At 52.2% G+C, this 19,120-nt stretch overlaps 3 protein-coding genes and 1 non-coding gene across 4 annotated transcripts; 1 reads left to right on the top strand and 3 right to left on the bottom strand.

Annotated features, from left to right (window-relative positions):
• The first annotated feature begins 3,077 nt into the window (after window positions 1–3,077).
• On the top strand, window positions 3,078–5,803 carry SMAC4_07647 (uncharacterized protein). Its single transcript, XM_066090669.1, has 5 exons — window positions 3,078–3,284; window positions 4,163–4,284; window positions 4,347–4,358; window positions 4,422–4,585; window positions 4,650–5,803. Exons 2-5 carry the CDS (start codon window positions 4,191–4,193, stop codon window positions 5,061–5,063), a joined length of 684 nt encoding a protein of 227 aa, XP_065947589.1. The 5' UTR covers window positions 3,078–3,284; window positions 4,163–4,190; the 3' UTR covers window positions 5,064–5,803.
• A 686-nt stretch (window positions 5,804–6,489) lies between these two features.
• On the bottom strand, window positions 6,490–6,577 carry SMAC4_14025. The gene is given in 2 exon segments: window positions 6,490–6,525; window positions 6,542–6,577. It is a non-coding gene; the product is annotated as a tRNA-Thr (tRNA).
• A 1,188-nt stretch (window positions 6,578–7,765) lies between these two features.
• SMAC4_07646 (uncharacterized protein) lies at window positions 7,766–10,568 on the bottom strand. The gene has a single exon (XM_003351399.2). The coding sequence runs from the start codon at window positions 10,378–10,380 to the stop codon at window positions 8,074–8,076; it is 2,307 nt and encodes a 768-aa protein (XP_003351447.1). The 5' UTR covers window positions 10,381–10,568; the 3' UTR covers window positions 7,766–8,073.
• A 2,176-nt stretch (window positions 10,569–12,744) lies between these two features.
• Window positions 12,745–19,036, bottom strand: SMAC4_07645 (uncharacterized protein). Its single transcript, XM_066090668.1, has 3 exons — window positions 17,978–19,036; window positions 14,511–17,916; window positions 12,745–14,451 (listed from the first exon to the last, which is right to left on the bottom strand). The coding sequence occupies exons 1-3, from the start codon at window positions 18,711–18,713 to the stop codon at window positions 14,112–14,114; spliced, it is 4,482 nt and encodes a 1,493-aa protein (XP_065947588.1). The 5' UTR covers window positions 18,714–19,036; the 3' UTR covers window positions 12,745–14,111.
• Window positions 19,037–19,120: the final 84 nt, after the last annotated feature.

Genomic DNA, 19,120 nt, shown 5'->3' with positions numbered 1-19,120 from the left:
GCTTGGGTTTGTTTGAAGTGAGCAATAATGACGATGCTTGGATACACAACTGAGGGCTGAGATAAGTCGGTGGGAAAAGAAAGGAGGAGAGAACAATGGAGGAGAGGACGGCCTAGAATAACCCCTCCCATCCCTATAGCACGTTGTCCTTTCTGCAGCCGGACCATAGCACGTATCTGCATAGCAGCATGGACGGGTTTGGAGGCCTGGGGTAAGAGTTCTTGCTGAGTGTCCAAACATGCAAGTTCATGTCTCCTGTATGCCGACAAGAGGCATGAGAAACGTGTAAGCGAGATTCGGGTTAGGGTTCGATACGTGATGGTGTTGAAGTTTGGCGGCTGATTCACCCACTGTCTGTATGAAAAACGTTTGTATAGTCCAACGAGTTCCATATCATTCATAGAGGTGTTGGTGATGTCTCGACTTGGTGAATAAACATATCATGGACGGTGTTGTTGATGGAAGAAGGCATATTTCAGGTCTATGATTGGTTGGCTCCGCTCGGTCGTGTTATGTAAGCTGGCCGTACACTTGTCGCGGCAATAAGACCCCGAACCACCGCAACACCCTTAGGTAGTCTCTGAGCAGCTTCAGGTCTTGTTTGGAATTAATCATTACGATGATGACATTCAATAGAGCCTTTGGTGAGCGCGTGAGGCGTCGGCAAAAGCTTCAGTGAGAAGATTAGCCGGCTCGTAAGGCAGTGTATGAGGCGAACCGAAACGCGGGTAAACTGGGGAAATCTCGGAAGCTGATGCCGAAGGCTTGAAGCCACTCTTTCACCACCTTGTGGCAACTGAAGCGTTGATGAGATCATGAGAAATCGAAACAACGTCGCGCTGCGAGTCATTTCCCACTTGGTAGATTCTTGCCATATGTTGGATGAACAAATAAGTTGAATCCCGTAGTATCGCCGCACTTTTTACGGTTTCCGTTGGGATTTCCATGTGTCTTCTGCGAGTTCGTTACCAAACGTCAACGCCCTGTGACCGCGGCGCCCTGCATGTCGGTTACACAGCTGAGCTTGATATCCGTCAACCGCCCACTTCCCGAACCCTAAGTGTTGATGACCTGCAACTGCCCCTTTTTGAACCATATCATCTTGGTCAAATCTGTCAGAGGGAAGGAGATGTGTACGGCCGCGGGGTTTTGGACAGCCATGAGCGTATTTCAGATCTGATTGGGTCAGAGTGCGAGCGAGGGTTGATGGTGGTTGATCAAAGCTGGGGAGACAGGGAAACGGGACGGACAGGGATGGTTTCCCCAGCTGTCCAGGACCTGCAGCGGGGGTGGCTGTACGGGACGGAATGGTGGCCGGTTGTCGCAAACTGGTCCCCAGTGCCAGTCAAGCCAGTCCGGCCCAACACGTCCACTTTCCACAAAGCTCCGAAACACATGTGAATGACATGTCCAGTCGAGTGGGATTCAAGTGAGAGTAAATGGGTTCGATGACACTGCCGTGAGTAAGATGCTATATCAACAGCTTCACTGTGGGAAGACTCGTTGCCGGTTTGCAGCTCCTCGACATTCCTTCGAAATGTCTCCCGCTAGAAGATGAGTGGAGGAGCTCTCTTGATGAATGCCCCGGGCAAGTCGGCAGGAACCCGAGCTCACTGACACTGGCACCGTACCGAGCTGACACTCACCTGCAGGCACAAGACATGAAGGGTTCCGCCGGCAACGACCTTGGCCTTGCATTCATGTCTTGGGAGAAGATACGATCATGCAAACGGCCTGCCGCCAGCCGTTGTTGGCCGTTGTTCGTATCGGGCTGTTGCCGTCGCCATGCCTCCCGTTGAGGGTCATCGACAAGTGGTCAACGAGATGCTCTTTTGAGGGTGTCCAGTCGCAAGCAATGGTGGCCCTCCATGCGAGCAAAGACGGCAAAAGACGTGGGATGGGCTCTAGCGGAAAAGGGGAGTTTCCGTGTCAGATGTCGCAACGGGCGCGTGTGATTCATGCCCTTTGGCTGCCTGTGGCTAGACTGATGGGAGGTCAGTCAAGGCGCCGGGCAGGGAGAACATCGTCGGTGCCATGCCGCATTGCGACGAGAGTTGGTAAGGGAAGGTGATGGGATGGGGCTTGGCCTGTTCCTGCGAATGAGATGGGGATGTCGGATAAGTGGAGCTCAATGTTCCGAGTCCCTGCCTGTGCGCGGAGCAGCAGCAGCGAGTCACTGTCACTGGAAAGAACACCAGACGCAGAAGGAACGATGGACGCTGTGGACGCCCGAGAGCGGACGAGTGCGTGCGGGCAGAGTGGGGCATGCCAAGAGCTCATCGAGTTTTTTTAGCGTGTGGTTTATCTGACTGTTTCGTTGAGGTTGGAATTAAAAGAACACGACTACCCGTGGACATGATCCATGGCTATGATGCTGAAGGAACTTGGGGTTGATTGTGAGTTCCTCTCCGTCGAGGACCACGGTAGTCGAATAAAAGAGACAAAGAGAGCTGGACGGGAAAGGACAGAATCGAGGAAATTACTGAGCACCACAAGCTGAATGATCAAAGGAAAGCGATAGAGTATCGGGTCCACTCATCTCCCCGAGTCGTCGCCCGCCCGCTAGTGGAAAGAAAGAACGAACACAAGACTCGTCAGCTTCCCCAACCACGGGCAGTTATTTTAGTCATCAACGGGCAAGTTCCACGGGGAAACCGTGGCAAGGGCAGAGAGGGAGGCGCCTTCCCAAAGAACCGAGAACTAACAAAAGCACAAGGCAAGGGGTCTGGGGTACTTGCCAAGTACTTTGCCTCTAAGCACTAGGTTGATAAGAGACCCACGTTTAACCCACGCTTGAGGTAACGTCCGGGGAGGGGGGCGAGGGAGCAGAAGAGGTTCCTTTTATGTCTCTTTCAGCTGGGAAGGTCTCGAGTGCGGTTCCCTGTCTGTCTGGCCGGCCTTTGCTTCAAGTCGTTCGGCGTCTGCTGGTGCTGCTGTTGCTGGCTGGCCAAGAACCTGAGCGCAAGAGGCAGCGCATTGAATGGGGGAGGCTCCAGTCTGACCCAGCAGCAAGCGGGCAGCCGTGGCCCAGTCGTCCACTCATCCTACTTGTTCCGTGCTTTCCGCCCCTCTTTCTCTTTCTTTTCCCTTCCTCCAGCATCGCTCCTTGAAATCACATCACCAGCACAGGGTACGCTTCTCTCTTTGTTCTTTTTTTTTTGGTGTTGAAGTTGGTGAGAAGGTTGACCAAGTCGAAGAAGTTGAAGTTGAAAGAAGTTTTGTTGCAGGTTGTCAGAGAGTCTCCGAGTTCTTCTTGTTTGGGTATCTGTCTTCTTTTATCAAAGGTCAGTTCAAGCTTCTCCTCTCTTCTGTTCTTGTCACGGCGCGTTGCGGTGCCTTTGTGAAGTTGCCTCTCGTTGCCGCCATCGACTCTGGTTGTCGTGCCTCAGGTCGCCCGTTTTCCCCCGCCCTCCCTTGTGGTACTACTGCCCGTCAAGCGCGTTGACGACGACGACGACGACGACGACAACAACAACAACAACAACAACAACAACAACAACAACAACAACAACAACAACACCATCGATAACATCGACAAGACAACAAAGACACGAAAACTGGCCGACAAACATACGCAAACAGTCAGCTTTGCTATCGCTCTGGTTGTTGTCGCAAACCATGCGAGCACCTCTGCATACCAAAACCACGGTCCAACCCCACTTTACCGCGCATTATCGCATCATCCGCTAGCACCATTTTATCGAGCATGACTGCGCCTGTAAGGGTTGAAGCTCTGCCTTGTCGTCATACGCCACCACAACCACAGTCGGGCATGGGAAATATGGGTTGCGCAAGCTGAACCGGGTCACGCAAGGCTCTTTGCCTCGCGGTCCAGGAAATGCTTGCGCTCCTGTTTTGGATCGTCCCAAGTAGCTGTTATGGTTACCTCGGCTGTTGGTGTCATCAAATTCAGCGCATCCAACAATCTGGGCGTCGAATCGGCAACTATACCGTGACGGGCAGCGGTGCGACCTACACTCGACCATTTGGATGCACTGGTCACCGCCCGGTCGGACTTAAACCTGTCTTCCTGCGAGACATATGTACAACGATAAGGGCTGGGTGCGGGGCACAGAAACTGGACCAAGAGGCGACCTGTTAAGATGCTGCCACAGCGTCATTCAGCGAGAGTCAGATCTTCTCTAACATGACAACTTCACAGACTCTTTTTATATACATCCACCATCACCATGTCTTCCCTCTCTCGTCGCGCGTGCTACAAGTGTGGTGAGCTCGGCCACCACGCTGAGGCCTGCTCTTCCCCCCACAGACTCTGCTACAACTGTAAGCTATGCACTTCTCTTCCCGTCCCGCCTTCGAGACAAAGTACTAACACTGTGGCACAGGCAAGCAGCCCAGTACGGTTTTCCTGCCCCTGATTGGTAGCCCTTTATCGTGATTCTCTAACCTCCCACCGACAGACCACGAGTCCAGCGAATGCCCTCTTCCTCGCAGCACCGAGGCCAAGCAGTGCTATCACTGCCAGGGTCTCGGCCACGTCCAGGCTGACTGCCCTACTCTCCGCATCAGCGGTGCCGGTTCTACTAGCCGCTGCTATAACTGCGGCCAGCCCGGCCACTACATGGTACGAATCTTCTCAATATCTGACGATCCATCGTATGGCCTTCTGACTTGTTTTCTTCCCACAGCGCGCCTGCCCCAACCCCCCCACTGGCGGTATGCCCCAGCGTGGCGTCCCCGTTGGCCGTGGCGGTTTCGGCGGTTTCGGCCGTGGTGGCTTCGTTGGCGGTGCTCGTCCCGCTACCTGCTACAAGTGCGGCGGACCCAACCATTTCGCACGCGACTGCCAGGCTCAGGCCATGAAGTGCTACGCTTGCGGCAAGCTCGGCCACATCTCCCGCGATTGCACGGCTCCTAACGGCGGCCCTCTCAACACTGCCGGCAAGACCTGCTACCAGTGCAGCGAGACCGGCCACATCTCGCGCGACTGCCCCAACAAGCCCCACACCAACGGCGAGATCAAGCAGGATGACCTGAACGTTAACCACGCTGGCCCGGGTCTCGCTGCTGCCCCCGTTCCCCCCGTTGCCCCTGTTGCTTAGGCAGCTGAACAGACCAACGGTGATGGCAGTCCTCAGACCAACCATGACCCCGGCAGTCGCATCGTCCGTAACAGAAATGTTACAACGAGCGGGTTCTTGTTCTTGGACTATGACTAGCCACCATCACCACCACAATGTTTTATTCCCTTCTTAATACGCTTATGTATGCCTTTACGAACGAATGCAGCGGTCAAAATCTCGGCGTCCACGGTTCTCGATATATACACCATCGGCTTCATGCTCTTTCAGCACAGAGACACGACGGCACGGAAAACAAAAACTTTCAAAATTGGAACGTTTCCTCCACTTTTTATGTCAGCTCACGTAGGCACTTCACGGCACGGTTTTAACCTCTTCACTTGGACACAACTTCATGATACCCCGAAATTGACGAAGCGGTGTGGGTCGACTAGATCAGGCCACTGCGGAGGATGATCTCGTCGTCAGTAGGTTGTTGGAAGGTGGCCCAGGTTTTTTGGAGGGGCGAAGGGCTGGCTCGGTTGAAGGTCCTGTTGGTGGAAACGGCCAGCTCGGAGAAATTTTCAAAAAGAAAGAGAGCGGAGCTTGAGGATGGAAGGCAGCAGGTCTAAAAGCAAAAAGCCCGATGTGTGTGTTATCTTGGGTTACTCATGGGCTTAGGCGAAGAGATGTCAAATCTAAGACGTTATCAAACTACTTGGCGCTTATCATTGTGTGTGTGTGTGTGTCGTGTATGGTGAAGAGAGCAGTAGATGGTACGGGTGCGCAGTGACGAAGCGTTTGATGACGGTCTCTGAGCTGGTCTTCGAGCCTGAAACGGTCATAGACAAGGAGATTTCGTGAGTAGATAAGGAACATGAGAGCATTAGGTTTGATATGCGTTGGTTTCTTGGTTGCGACGAATGACGGTTGCTATCTTTCGAGGCGTGGTCGGTTGTCGTAGGTTACTTATATACACTTGGGGGAACGAGACGTGTCATGCCGAGAGTGAGACGGAAGTAGGCGTTGGATACAGTCATGTTAAAGAAATAAGAGAACCTTGAACGTTTCTGACGATATACGTTGGGAATACCCGGATGTAGCTGACAGATCCGAGGACCACTTACTCATGGTCGATGGGTGAAACTTTTGCTGCCAGCTAGTTTCGGTATCTTACATTTGTAACCTGACGTCCGTCGTAGGATAAAGAATCATTCATTGCTTTAAAACCGAGCAAGGTCGACAGACGCTCATAATGTCTAATATAAGGATAAACTTTGGCTATCGCCGATACGTAAATATATATCTTACTATTTGACTTCTCTCTTCTATATTGGAGTTATGATTTGGGAAAACCAAATAGGGAAAATAACAGGAAGCGAAAAAGAACATTTGGAATGATTGGAAACTAGAAGAATGCCAAGGGGAAAGAAATGCAAGAAAAAAAAAAAAATTGTTTGTTGAAGAATGCCCCCACGCGGGATTGAACCGCGGACCTCATCATATCGCAGATTGGGTAATACGAGTGATGCGCTCTACCACTGAGCTATACGGGCTTTATTGATTACAGTGTTTGAAGCTAGTGAATAAGTACCCCATTCTATTTGCAGCTTTAGGTGGTGAATTGGATACCGGTAAGTTGTGCAGAACATCCGGCAGGCAAGGTCAGAACGTCACTTTTCGTGGACAACATCGACAGTTTCGCAAGCAAATGACTCCCAACTTCCAGTGTTCTCACGCTTGCAACTTCAAACCGCACCTTTCCACTTACGTATCTATGGCATTGTTCTAACTGTCAGCGATTTATGCACACAGAAATGACATGCACAATCCGATCCACTATGGTTGGATCCTGTCTTCACGAACCGAGGAGTCACCCACGACAGAGACCACCGGATGCACCCCAAGCTCACCATAACAGTCTCAGCATGGTCACTTCCTCTTACCGCATGGGAGGAACTAATGCAGTACGCCATTGGAAAGTGTCGGTTTGGTCGGGGAGTAAGTGGAAGGAACGCTTTTGAACCCGAACAAGTGGCTGATTTCTCTTGTCGGTTTTCTCTTACCCGTCGTCCTTTTCCATCGTCATCTCCCTATCCCAGGTCCTATACTTCGTACTACCCGTCTTTTTTATCCGTTTCCATGTCTCTCTGCCTCTCTACAGTTCGCCCATTCTGGTCTTCGCTTCACTAATCTCCTCTTATTCTTCCCGATGACATTTGAGCTTTTTTACTATCAACACAGCAGGGATCCCGAGCGATCTGGTTAGAGCTGTTGTTCCTGTTTCCAACTGGAAAGTCCGCATTAGTGCACCCATAAGTACCTAACATGGAAACACGATGGATACAGTTGGGTTCAGCAACTTGCACATCTTCTCTACCAGCACGGGGAGGAACAAGTGGCACACTCGATGCATGAGATTGATTATGAAATCGCGGGGAACCTAAAAGGGTAGAAGCTGCGCTACGTGCCATGTGGGGTCACATTCAACTGGCTGTCATGGGATGGACAGTGGCAATCCGGAAAGATGTGCTTACTGTTGCTGTTGATCGAAATCTTCCATTATAGGTCGTCTCTGGGTGTTAGTTGACGCCCTTGCCTCTCTGCTTCGACTGCCATGGAAAACACAAGCCCGACATCAACCCCTGAAGTCAAGTCGGTGCTGATACTCCAATGACGCGGATAGCTGTTATATCACACACCAAGAGGAGTTGCTGACGGATGGCCCTTTTTGCTGTCCTCGTCTCCCACTTACACGGCGGCGGCTCACTTGCAATCACTTGAAGCTGCCTCGTGGTTCTTTTTGTGTTCTTAGGGACTCAAGTCAATTACCTAAGTCAGCCAACCCCCCATCCCCAACGATCGGTTCCCTTCAACAAGTGGCAGAGAATAAACGTAGACGGCAGTCGAAAGAGAAAACAAACTAGTATCGGACTGGAGCATTCAAGGCCACCCATGGATCATGTTCTTTCGTTAACTCGGTCTTCAAAATTACTTCTCTTCCTCAGTCTTGAACCTATCACATGAACCAAGTATCTCCCCCTCAACTACACTACTCATAACCCCCAGGCGCATCAATCTTTAGCGTCCCGCCCTTCCCATCCAAACTCCCCACCTCCGCACTAAGTCTAACCTTGACATTCCTACTCTCCCTCTTCTTGGCCTCCAAGCTCCTCAAATCCTCAAACCGTTCCCTCGCATCCTCATCAAGACCATGGAACAACATGGCCAGCGCGCTCGTCTTCCACAAACTCGCCCCGCTCCGCTTCGTCTCCCAAGCCGCCAACCCCAAGAAAATCGCAGCCAGGATCACCGCCGTGACAGGCAGCGCCACGAAGCCCCACCTTACCGACACGAACGTTTCATAACTTAAGGAAGTGCCGTTTATGGGTACCCCGACCAAAGTCCGGAAAGTGGACGTCAAAGAAATGGCTAGGTCGGACATGAGCATCTCCAACCCCTTTTGCGGGTTTGAGGGGGCCGGGTATTCGTAATAGTTCCAGTAAAAAGCTTGGACGATGTCTGTGTCGAAGAACGTTTCTCCCGAGGAAATACCGACGGTGAGGTTGACGACGACGTTGGGCGAGGAGTTCAAGGAAGGTAAGTCGGAGATGGTCTGGTTGATGTATTGAGAGTTACGGGAGGCGGTGCCGTTGGCGAAGAGGCGCGAGAACCAGGATTGCATGGCCAGGATCGATTCCATGGACATGCTGTAAACCAAAGAAGAGTTGGTGGGGGATTGGATCGTTAGGGGTTCGAGTGCGTTGATGCTGCCGGCGAGGGAGGTGAGGGAGGGGACGGTGTCGTTTGTTAGTGGCTCGGTGATGTGCGACTCGTGCAGAAAGCCGTTGGTTATGTTTGACGACAAGGTCTGCAGGCAGACGGTCAAAGAGCATTGGGTTGCCCATGGTGCTAGGACGCCAGGACCCGTGGCGTTGGTTTCGGTGCCCATGAATATGAGCTTCATTATCGTGCTGTACGTGCTGTCGCTTGTGGAGGAGGACCCTGGGAAAAGGGAGGTCATGCCGAAGACTTCCGCCGAAGAATTGAGCCTTGCGGCGCCAGAGGGCAGCTGCCAGCCACAGTCGGCTTCGTTCGAAACGCCAGGGGGACAATACCGCGTCATATACTCGCTCATATCGACGCACTTTTGGCAGACCCCCAATGTCTCAATGGGCGGAAACGTGCAGTTGCCCGTGGAACAACTAAACGGCAATCCCATCCACGGCCTGCCATCTTCCGCGAAGAGACCCTTATACACAGCCGCCTTGATGGGTAAGATGGGCACGAACGCCTGCCCGAGTTTTTCCTGATTTCCATGCAATGCCAGTCCGTACGCTTCAGTCCGATAATTAACCGCCCCTGCCATCTCACTGCCATCCCCACCGGGCTTCTGCTCAACCAGCCTCGTAGGAAATGTCGCAATCTGCTGCGCAAACGGACTCAAGAAAAGCGCAACGATCATCACCACCGCGCCAAAACTCCCCGCGAACCCGCCCCTTGCCTTAACAAGCATGTTCACCGCGCCGAAAGCGCCGCGGGAGGCATCATCGTAGATCTCCATATCACTGAGGGGAGCCCGGCCTTGCTTGAAACGAATCCATTTAAGCTGACCCAGTCCGCCGGAAAGCGGGACGCTCATGCTGGCTGTTGCGACAGTCGCTAAGATGGCAATGACGGCGTTGAGCGTGATCCAGTGCGGCCACGAAGGTAGAGGTTGGCCGTCGTAGGTGGCGAGGACGGCGATGATGGAGGCTACGGCTCCCAGGGCGACGAACATGCTGATGGTTTCGTAGGTCCAGGTGCCGTTTTTGGAGAAGATGGCGGAGAGTTTGTCGGATTTTAAGGAGGAGGTGCTCATGGTTGATTGCCGGTTGGTATTATGGCCTTGTTGCTGCTTTTCCCAGGAGGCGGGGGAGGCGGACATGGGAGAGACGGAGAAGGTGGTGGCTTGTTTGGGGTCGGGGGGGAACATGAAGCCTTCTTGTCCGTGTCCCTGGGCGACATGGTATTGCTGGCCTTCAAGGGGTACTTGTTGGATGCCGCCGCCCTCAAACTGTCCCTGGGGGTTTTGGTAGTCGCCGTTGTTATACTGGTAGTCATAGTATTGTTGCTGTTGCTGGTCAGCACCGACGTAGAGAGGCTGTTGTTGATGGGCTCCTGGATGTATTTGATCTGGTTGTTGAGGAACGGCGCCGCCGGCAGGATATGGTAATGGTAGGCTGTTGATATCAACATATTGGAAGGACTGCCTGCTGTCGTTGTTTTCATGCTGAGGCTCTACGCCCGCTGTGAGAGGAGTCAAGCTGTCTGCGCTTATCACGCGTTCATGGCGGACTGGATGATATCCGGATGTCATGATGGCTTCGGAGTGTCCCTGTTAGGAACGAGGACGAGGAGAAAATTGAAGATGATAAGGCACAGCACTTGGTAACCCTCCCGTGGGACAAGACGCCCAGTATCAAACAACAGTCCCTGTGTAAGGGATATAGAGGCTGTACCGTGTGGTATCAAGTAGTAGTAACAGAAGAAGAAAGAAGAAGAAACATTCTCTCAAGAGAACGGAAGAGGAAGGCAGACCAGACCACACTTTTGTATCCAGTTGCATCACAGTCACACTCATCCGCCCCCAGCCTCAAGTGATAGTGAACGGCCTAAACAGGCACCGAAAAGAAATTCTCGCATCTTGGCAAGTAGCAATCTTGTAACCTAAACGAGCTACATCGTCAATAGTATCCTTCAGGTTTTCGTCCTTTGCTGTCACCCATCCATCCATCCATCCATCCATCCATCCATCCATCCATCCATCCATCCATCCATCCATCCATCCATCCATCCATCTATCAGACTGAACCAGTCGAAGGACTCGAAGGGACGTTGTTGATCTCCATACCTCTAGTAGGTAGGTGATATCCCCACTCGGAAGGGAAGGGTTGATATCCCGCTTGAGTAGTAATTGACCCCCGCAACAGAGTGGTATCAATCCAACTGTGGGCGGGCGGTGTCTCTTTGGACTTGCTCGGTTGACTTGCAATGGAGACTTGGATGGAAAAAGTGGAAAGGTGGTGTGCCCGATATCTTACCTACCGGTCCAACTAAAATCCAACCTAGCTTAGCTAACTGCGCGTAAGAAGTTGGTGTGATGTGAGCAAATTGGTGGCCTGGCCTTTGTAGTAAGGCTCGCCCCATCAAAAAAGAATGTGTGTGGTCCGCAGAAGTGAGGTGTGGTCAGAAAAAAAAAAAAAAAAAAAAAAAAAAACCTAGCAAGAAAACCGGTATTCGTACAAGAGTTGGTGAGAGTTACACTTCTAGCGCACTACCTAGGTCTAGATTAGCGGGCGCGGCGGCGGCTAAGGTAGCGGGGAGGGACTGCCGCAACTGCACTGCACATTAAAAGCTGCGCCACGGTCTCGCAGGAAGGTGCATTGAGCATTCAGGCTGCATCGCGGCTGTCGTTGCACGACGGCTTCTTTTGCCTTTTTCTTAGTCTGCTGCTGAACATCTGATCATGCAACCTCCAATGATAGATTGCATGGTTCGGAGAACACCCAAGCGAAAAACTTGTGTTGAACGGACTGCCAGGGTCGGGGCTGAAGATAGCGGCGGACTTTACTTGACTTGTTGTATTATTTTGAGGTTGGGTTGGGGTTGTCGTCGGCTAATGAACGATAGGTATCAAAATGAGCTTTTGGAGGGAAAAGGCCTTCGGTGATGTTTCTGGCGAGCGACTACGGTCGGGGTTTTTGCTAGTTCCTTCGTTCAACAGAGAGATTGGATGTCATGAAATGGTACGGTATCGTGACACGTAAATTCCTGCCGCCATTTTTCGACTGTGAAGGAAAGGGCTTTCTTCCTTCCTTCCTCGAAAAAGCGATGGATGGAAGTCATCAGCTAGCCTACCCAGAGCCTTGTATCTCCCATCGTCCTACCCATCACCATCAACACCATCATTCGGTAGACCAGCCACTTACAACCTCACAACCTTCTGTCCGGCCTATAAGTCCTTAACAGACCAACACCCGCGCCGCACACTTGGGCTGACGACCGACATCATCGTACTTCATCGGCTCTTTTTTTGTACCGGCCTGGCCGACCTGTTGTGCAATTGGAAATATACCTATACATACATATGTATGGTAAGAGGTGACACAGCGTCTCGTCTTCCTCGCATCCCTCACGTAAAGCATGTACTGCAGATGTCGGGGGCGGTTTGAATATTGTTCTGTCGAAGTCGAAAAACGCTTGAGGGTAGGTCGGCTCCGGTAGGGCTGTAATAGAAGCTTTTTTGCCACCGTCCCTTTCTCTTGGTTAGGTGTGTGATTGGTCGTAGCATATCTTGACTTCTCCAAGCTTTCTTGACTTTTCTTGACTCTTTCTCAAGCTTTCTAACTTTCCCTAAGCTTTCTCACTTCGCTTCTGGGCTACCTACTGGAGGTTTAGGTGGGTCTGGAGCTGAACTAACGTGGCAACAGGCGAATCTTACGCCAAGAACACCTACCAGGCTTTCAACATTTTTCAACCATCCCGACGGTGATTATCATGGGTCCAGATTAGGTACCCAGATTCCAAGCCAGACTCCATCCAACATGCTGGTTGGTGATGGGTCGTTGTGGTTGTGGTTGTCGTTGTAAAGGTGGTTGTCGTTGTCGTTGTAAAAGTGAGAAAAATAAAATAAAAATTGGTGATTGGGCCTTCTGCCGAAGACAGGCGAGACAGGACGGGATCGGAACCTTCCAAAGGCGGGGGGCTATTTATAGAAACAGAGGACAGTTGACGCTGATTGGGCCGAAAATACCTAAAAACCCAAAGGTTGAACAACAATGTCATTTGTTGAGGCTGACGGGGGACTGGACTCTTGATGGTGGGTGATACCTCTCATGTTCCCACATCTGATGTGGACGAGGTGCAAATGTGCCGACGAGGTAACAAAGAAGAAAACGAGTGCTTCGATCAGTTATTATCAATTCATCATTTCGAAAGCAATACTGTATGTAAATCTCCTTTCTTTTAGTTCGCTACCTATAAAAGGTAGCTAGTCGGCCACTTATAATGAACCTCAATCAGAGTATCATGAGCTGGTACTGCCTATTGGTAGTTCCATGCCCTGCCGGTACTAACTAACTAGGTAGCTAACTTCCATAATCCGGTCCTCGTTAGAGGTATCTGAAGCAAATATGCTATAGCTCAATAGCTAAAAAGCCCAGCTCAGCTCAGTTGCCCTAACTATCTAGAACCAAACTTTTGAAATCGCAAGACAGGTTCAGCCAGCGAGGCTTCCTCCAGTCATCTCAACAATCTACGTAGCCATGTAGCGTAAAAACCATCTCGCATCCAGTCCATCAACTTTTCCTGCGCCTGCCTTAGACTTTTGGTTCCATATCTCCCTCTATAACGTAACCTGTACAGTAATAATCCACCACCACATAAACCATATGATATGGAATGGAATGGAATGGGAGTTCTAGAATGACCATAAACCATTGACTCCCATCCTCCAATCCATTTATTCAGATCCGAGATGATACTTTCTCTCAAGCAAGCAAGCGAGATACTTGCCCTCCCAAAGGCCGCTCAAAATGGTGTGAAACAAATCACTCATGTAGATGCCGATGGCAAACGAAGAGCAAAATGCCGCTCTCATAGCCACTCCCCCTTCAGTCATGCTCAAGGCTCCTTGTATGGTCGTATGACCATCCATCCTCTCCATCAAGTTGGAGATATCTTTTGTTCGCCCTCTCAATATGGTGAAGCAAATCACTTGGAAGCCGCCAGCATCAAAAGAGCCATGGCACCTTCAAGATCGTCAGCATCACGCTCCTCCTGGTTTCTGTGCTTGTCGTCAAAATCCTGAGGCAAACCCCCCTCTCTAAGCGAAGGGCCGGTGCCAGTGCCAGCATCCGGCTCCTGGCTTCCATGGCAGTCGTCCCGAGGCAAACCGCCCGCTCTAAGCGAAGGGCCAGTGCCAGTATCCTGCGCCTGCTGGCTCTTCTTCCACTCCCAGCTACCCTGCAAAAAGCCCTTTTCATAGACAATCGGAGTAAGAATGGGGGTACCAATTGTAGCTCCGGCCGAATTGTGTTGTCCTCCTCCCTAAGCAGTCCCAACCGTCACCGTCGTCGCCGTCATAGCCGCCGCCTTCTCCTTCTGCTCCATCGCCGTAGTGAAAATACGCTGCCAGACCTCCAGCCAGCGCTCGTGCTGGGCCGTGGGGAGCTTGCCAGGGTTCTTGAAGCTGCGGGCCATCATCTCCTTGAGTCTCGTGCGCAACATCTTGACGACCAACATGGTCTTCCAGTCGGACACGGCGAAGCGGGCGCGGTTGCCGTCGAGGACGAGCACGCCCGAGTACATATCGGCACGAACGTCGCCGCAGAGGAGGGCGACGGCAAAGGGGTCCACGGCCGTGGTTTCGTGGGCGTTGTAGACGCTTCTGTTGAATGTTAGTATGTTGCCTTCAAAAGTGAAAAGAGGGAAAAAGATGGAACATACCCCTTGGTCTGCATAATGTTGTAATAACTCAACCACTTGAGCTCGTTATGGCCCTTGTTGACACTGCTAGGATGCAAGCTAATATTCTGGTTGTTGCCAACGTTGCGCAGGCCCTTACTGCCGGGTGTATCTCTAACCAGAAGCTTGGGGTAGAAACTCCAAGCGATGACCGACTGACAAATCATCTCATTGTCGCTGTTAATGTTGACACGCTGAGGCACCTCGAAAAAGATCTGGTGCCGACGTTTTCCACCAAACCGGAGCCTGTTAAGCACCTGGCGCTCTTCGGTGGTCAGCTGGAGGAAGCCGGAGTCGGCAACAGACACGAGCAGCTGGCCCTTGAGATCCTCAATATTCGCCAGAGTCTGGGGCGAGAGGAAGTTCTTCCGGCAGTACTGGAACTCGGCACCGCCGCTGGTTGACGACTGGCACACACGCTTCCACGACTGGTACGCGTTGTAGACGGTGAGTAGATCAGAGTCACCCTTGCGGAAACCCATGCGAACAGTGTTCGCTTGTTGACGTTGTCCGAAAGGCGCAACAAAGGGTGACTTGGAGGAAAGAATGGCAGCCACAGTAAGAGCCATATCGAGACACTTGAAGATAGCACCAAGAAGGATCAGCTTGCCTAAGAACACGTCAAGCGGCAAGCGGGCCAGCTGGAGACCAAGTGGCGTAAGCTCTTCCGATGAGGCTGTAAGAGCACGAACATCGACAAGGGCATCGATGGCACGACGAATATTCTTCGCGGAAGGCGGGTCGAGCGCCTCGCCCAGGGTATCCTCGATACCACCAATCTTGCAAATCTTGACACGAATAGCAAGATCCTGCAAGGAAAGACGCAGCATTTCGGGAGTTTGCTGGTCGCTCATGATGTTGTCATGGCGATGCTTGGTGAACATGTGGAAGCAGAGACCTTCCTGAACACGACCGGCACGACCACGACGCTGCTTGGCGTTGGCCCGCGAGATGAAGGTATCAATCAGCCGGGACAGCTGTCTACGCTCGTCGAATCTCATCTCACGATGCTTGCCAGTGTCGATAACGCAGGTGACATCGGGAATGGTAATACCAGTCTCAGCAATGTTGGTAGCCAAGACGATCTTCCTCAAACCAGGAGGAGGCACGAGGAAGGCGGCTTCCTGGTCCTCGGTAGCAATAGTCGAGTGCAACGGGTAAACCAGCCAGCTATCGGCAAAGGATTTGTCGCCGAGCAGCATGTCGTTGAGTGTCCTGATTTCGGCAATACCAGGCAAGAAGACCAGGATGGCTTTGCTGAAATCGACGTAGTCAGGATGGGTTGCGATCGTAGAGATCAGCTGAACAATCAGATCAAAGTCGATCTGGTACTCGTCGATCTGCGCCAGTGTGTTGCGAGTTCTGTTGGAGTAGTTCTTGAGAGACTGAATCAGCTCAGGCTTGGAAGAGGTATCGACCTCGGCATCCGCGTCGTCGTCCAGTTCAGTAAGTTTCGATGCCACAGGGTTGCGCGCGTCGAGAGTATATCCAGTCAACTCGACGGCATCTTCAAGGTAGGCGACCTTGACGGGGAAGGTTCGGCCGGGAACGTTCAGAACTGGTGCTCCGCCGAGATAGTTGGAGAAACGCTCAGCATCAACGGTGGCTGACATGAGAACCACCTTGAGATCCTTTCTCCGGGCGAGCAACTTCTTGAGAACGATCAAGAGGAAATCACTGTCAATGGAGCGTTCGTGGACTTCGTCGAGAACCAGATGGGTGATCTCGTTGAGGTCGTTAGAGCCCTCCAACATGCGCATGACGATACCAGTGGTAGCGTAGACAAGGCGAGTCTCCCTGGAAGTGTTTGCCTCGAGACGGATCGAATAACCCACCAGAGACCGAGGTGTTCCAAGATCACCCCTGCCCTCACCAATTTCCTCGCTGACTCTCTTGGCCAAAGAGATGGCCGAGATACGGCGAGGTTCCGTGCAGTAAATCTTGCAGTTTCTGCCCTTCAAGAGCTGATCCTCAAGCAAGAAAGAAGGGACCTGGGTACTCTTTCCGCAACCAGTCTCACCGCAGATGATGACCACCTGTTCTCTCTCGACAGTGTCGACAACCTGTTGCCGGAACTGCCACATGGGAAGCTGCATGCGAGACACCAACATCTGTTGGTACCTAGGTGTGCTGGCCTTTTGCAACCAGATTCTCTGGTAATACTCGGGGTCCTGGGCGTTGCGCTTTGCCCGTTCTTGGTCAGACTCAGAGTCTGTCTGGTTCCGGGATTGACCACGGCCCTTGAAAGCACCCTGGATGATGACACCGTCCTCCAATTCCTGGTCCATCCGCTTCCGAACGAGATCGCGCAAGTGTTTCACGACCGCGCGATCTGCCTCGTCAGCCTTGCTCTTCCTGGCTTCGGCCATTTCTGACCAAAGATCCTTCCAGGCGACAGGCAGCCTCATGGCCACCTTTTCTTCCTTGGCTGAAGAACTAAAGATGAGGAACAAAGCGATCGTTGCAATGTATGCCTCGGACTGCTTTGCATCAGGCGTGGCAATGGATACCATCTTGAACACAAACTGGGTGGGCGTCGTGAAGACTTCGATGTCGTCCGAGTCCGGAGGAGCGGGGATCTCCTGGGGCTTAGACCAGAGGATCTTGACCGCGTGCTTGCTGGCAAAGGAAACATCCGACAAAATATGATACGAGATCTTAACAGAATTGTCCCGGGACCGACAAGCCTCCTCTAGGGCACGCATTGGGCTCACACCAGTCCATTTTCCAAAGTCCCTGATCTGAGTCTTGGAACCATCGGCGTTGTTCATGACTGTGTTGGTCTTTCCGGTCGTCGGGTCCACCTCATTAACGGGAAGACTGGCGAACATGCCGGCAAGACCCTCATCATCGTCATCGGGGTTTTCGGCAAGAAGCTCTGCCGCCATGCGCTCAGCTTCGGCGGCAATATCATCCGCCTCAGTTGGAGCAGGAGTTTCGGCTTGGGCCTCCTCCTTCTTCTCCTCCTCTTCCTCCACGATCTTCTTTTTATTTGCCGCATAATCTTTTTCCAGGTCGATCTTCATGTCTCTCCATTTTTGCTCAGCAACATACTTGTCGAATAGGATATCCTTTTCGACGCGCTCGATCTTGGCTAACAGAAGGGCCTCCTCGGGATCACTCGGGTTTGCCTCGGCCTTGCTCTTTTTACCCTTTGCATTATCCAAGCGAGGACGTTGGATCTCGAAAAGTTTGGTCTTTGTTTCGAGGTAAAAGGGGAGCAACTGATCCGGCTCGATATATTCGTCAAAGATGACCTTTGACCGTTTCGGCGAGGGGGCTCGGGATGGCCGGGAGGTGATGTTTTTGCCCTTTTTGCCGCGCGGGCCTAGCTCGGGAAGCTGGGGAGTGACTGCGCCGGACGGTAGAGGAGTTTCTGAAGGCGTGTCTGCAAAGAATATTGTTAGGTCAATGTCATGAGAGATGCGCGTATGGCGGCGCCCACGTACCTGTCTGCGACTTCTTTGCGCGCCCACTGTAATCAGGCAGCTCCTCCTTGGAACACTCTCTCGCTAGCCAGTCCAGAACTTCGTCGAGGCCCCAAATGGTGTCACTCCTTGCCGTAGCGGGGATATTAGGAGCAATGTCCAAGACGAACTTCAAAGCGGGCTGGATCTTTTCTTGTGGGAAGTCGGCGCCTCCGAGGGTCTCCTGGAGGGTCCATAGCTTGATGATGAGGTCGTCCTCTGGGGGCAATCTGCTAGATGCGCCCTCGGAAGTAAGACTCGAGGCAGCAAAACGACTCTCGGCTCGGACAAGATCCATAAGATCGTCCATCAACTCTTGGGGTAACCACTTTTTCGCATTGATGGAGTCGGCCTGACCTCGTAGCAGGCGCCTGTCGGTCTCTAGACGGGTCTTTTGGCGCAGCGCATCTCGGCGCACCTTGGGCGCATACTTCTCGACCAGCAACTGCAACGCGGACTCTTCCAACTGTTGTTCGAACTCTTCGGGGCTCAAGGTCTTTTCTGGCACAGCCTTGGCGGCCTCTGTAGGAGCGGTAGTTCCGTTCGTCGCGGGGGCGTCTTTGGATGATTGGGCATTGGCCTTGCTCGTATCGGTGTTGTTGGGTTTGACTGGCGTAACGTCTTCGGCGACCTCTCTCGGCTTGGAAGGAAGAGACGTGGTAGCGAAACCACGGGCTGGGTTGGCCGCGGGCTTCTTGGACTTTTTCTTGCCAGCCATGGTGCTGCGAGTTCGTTCTCGGTATGATCCCTCTCTTTCAGGTCTCTTTGTGATTGTAAGTAGGCGGGCGTTATTGTAGGTGGTGTAGTTGGATATCAAGGCGGTGATAGAGACCTGAGAGGAGTCGACCGAGAACAAGAAGGCAAGGTATAGCAGTCGTAGAGATAGCCCTAATAGTAGTTGGTTTACTGTGCAAGGAGAGAAAGGGTCGAGTAGCGCAAGAACTTGGAGGACAATGGCATAAGAATAACTGGAGCCCTTGGTGGGCAAGTTGGCAAGTGGAGGTTCCTCTTTGCTGTTTTAGCTTTTGGGGACTCGGAGTCGCCCCAGACTCGGTTTGGTACCTGATTTCTGGACTTGGAGGCGGACCTTGAAGATGGTCTGCGCAAAGGTTCAATGTTGCGAGG

Source organism: Sordaria macrospora, chromosome 6 (assembly GCF_033870435.1).
Source record: "Sordaria macrospora chromosome 6, complete sequence".
Taxonomy (NCBI): Eukaryota; Fungi; Ascomycota; class Sordariomycetes; order Sordariales; family Sordariaceae; genus Sordaria; species Sordaria macrospora.
The sequence above is the reverse complement of the archived record's forward strand: the minus strand, read 5'-3'. Positions and strand labels throughout refer to the sequence as shown.

Excerpts from the sequence above, each read along its gene's own strand:
- SMAC4_07647 (XM_066090669.1), top strand. The coding sequence starts at position 4,191 with ATGTCTTCCCTCTCTCGTCGCGCGTGCTACAAGTGTGGTGAGCTCGGC. Across the intron at positions 4,586-4,649 it reads GCCAGCCCGGCCACTACATG|CGCGCCTGCCCCAACCCCCC; the intron begins GTACGAATCTTC and ends TTCTTCCCACAG.
- SMAC4_07646 (XM_003351399.2), bottom strand. The coding sequence starts at position 10,380 with ATGACATCCGGATATCATCCAGTCCGCCATGAACGCGTGATAAGCGCA.
- SMAC4_07645 (XM_066090668.1), bottom strand. The coding sequence starts at position 18,713 with ATGGCTGGCAAGAAAAAGTCCAAGAAGCCCGCGGCCAACCCAGCCCGT. Across the intron at positions 17,917-17,977 it reads CGCAAAGAAGTCGCAGACAG|ACACGCCTTCAGAAACTCCT; the intron begins GTACGTGGGCGC and ends TATTCTTTGCAG. Across the intron at positions 14,452-14,510 it reads AACATTATGCAGACCAAGGG|AAGCGTCTACAACGCCCACG; the intron begins GTATGTTCCATC and ends AACATTCAACAG.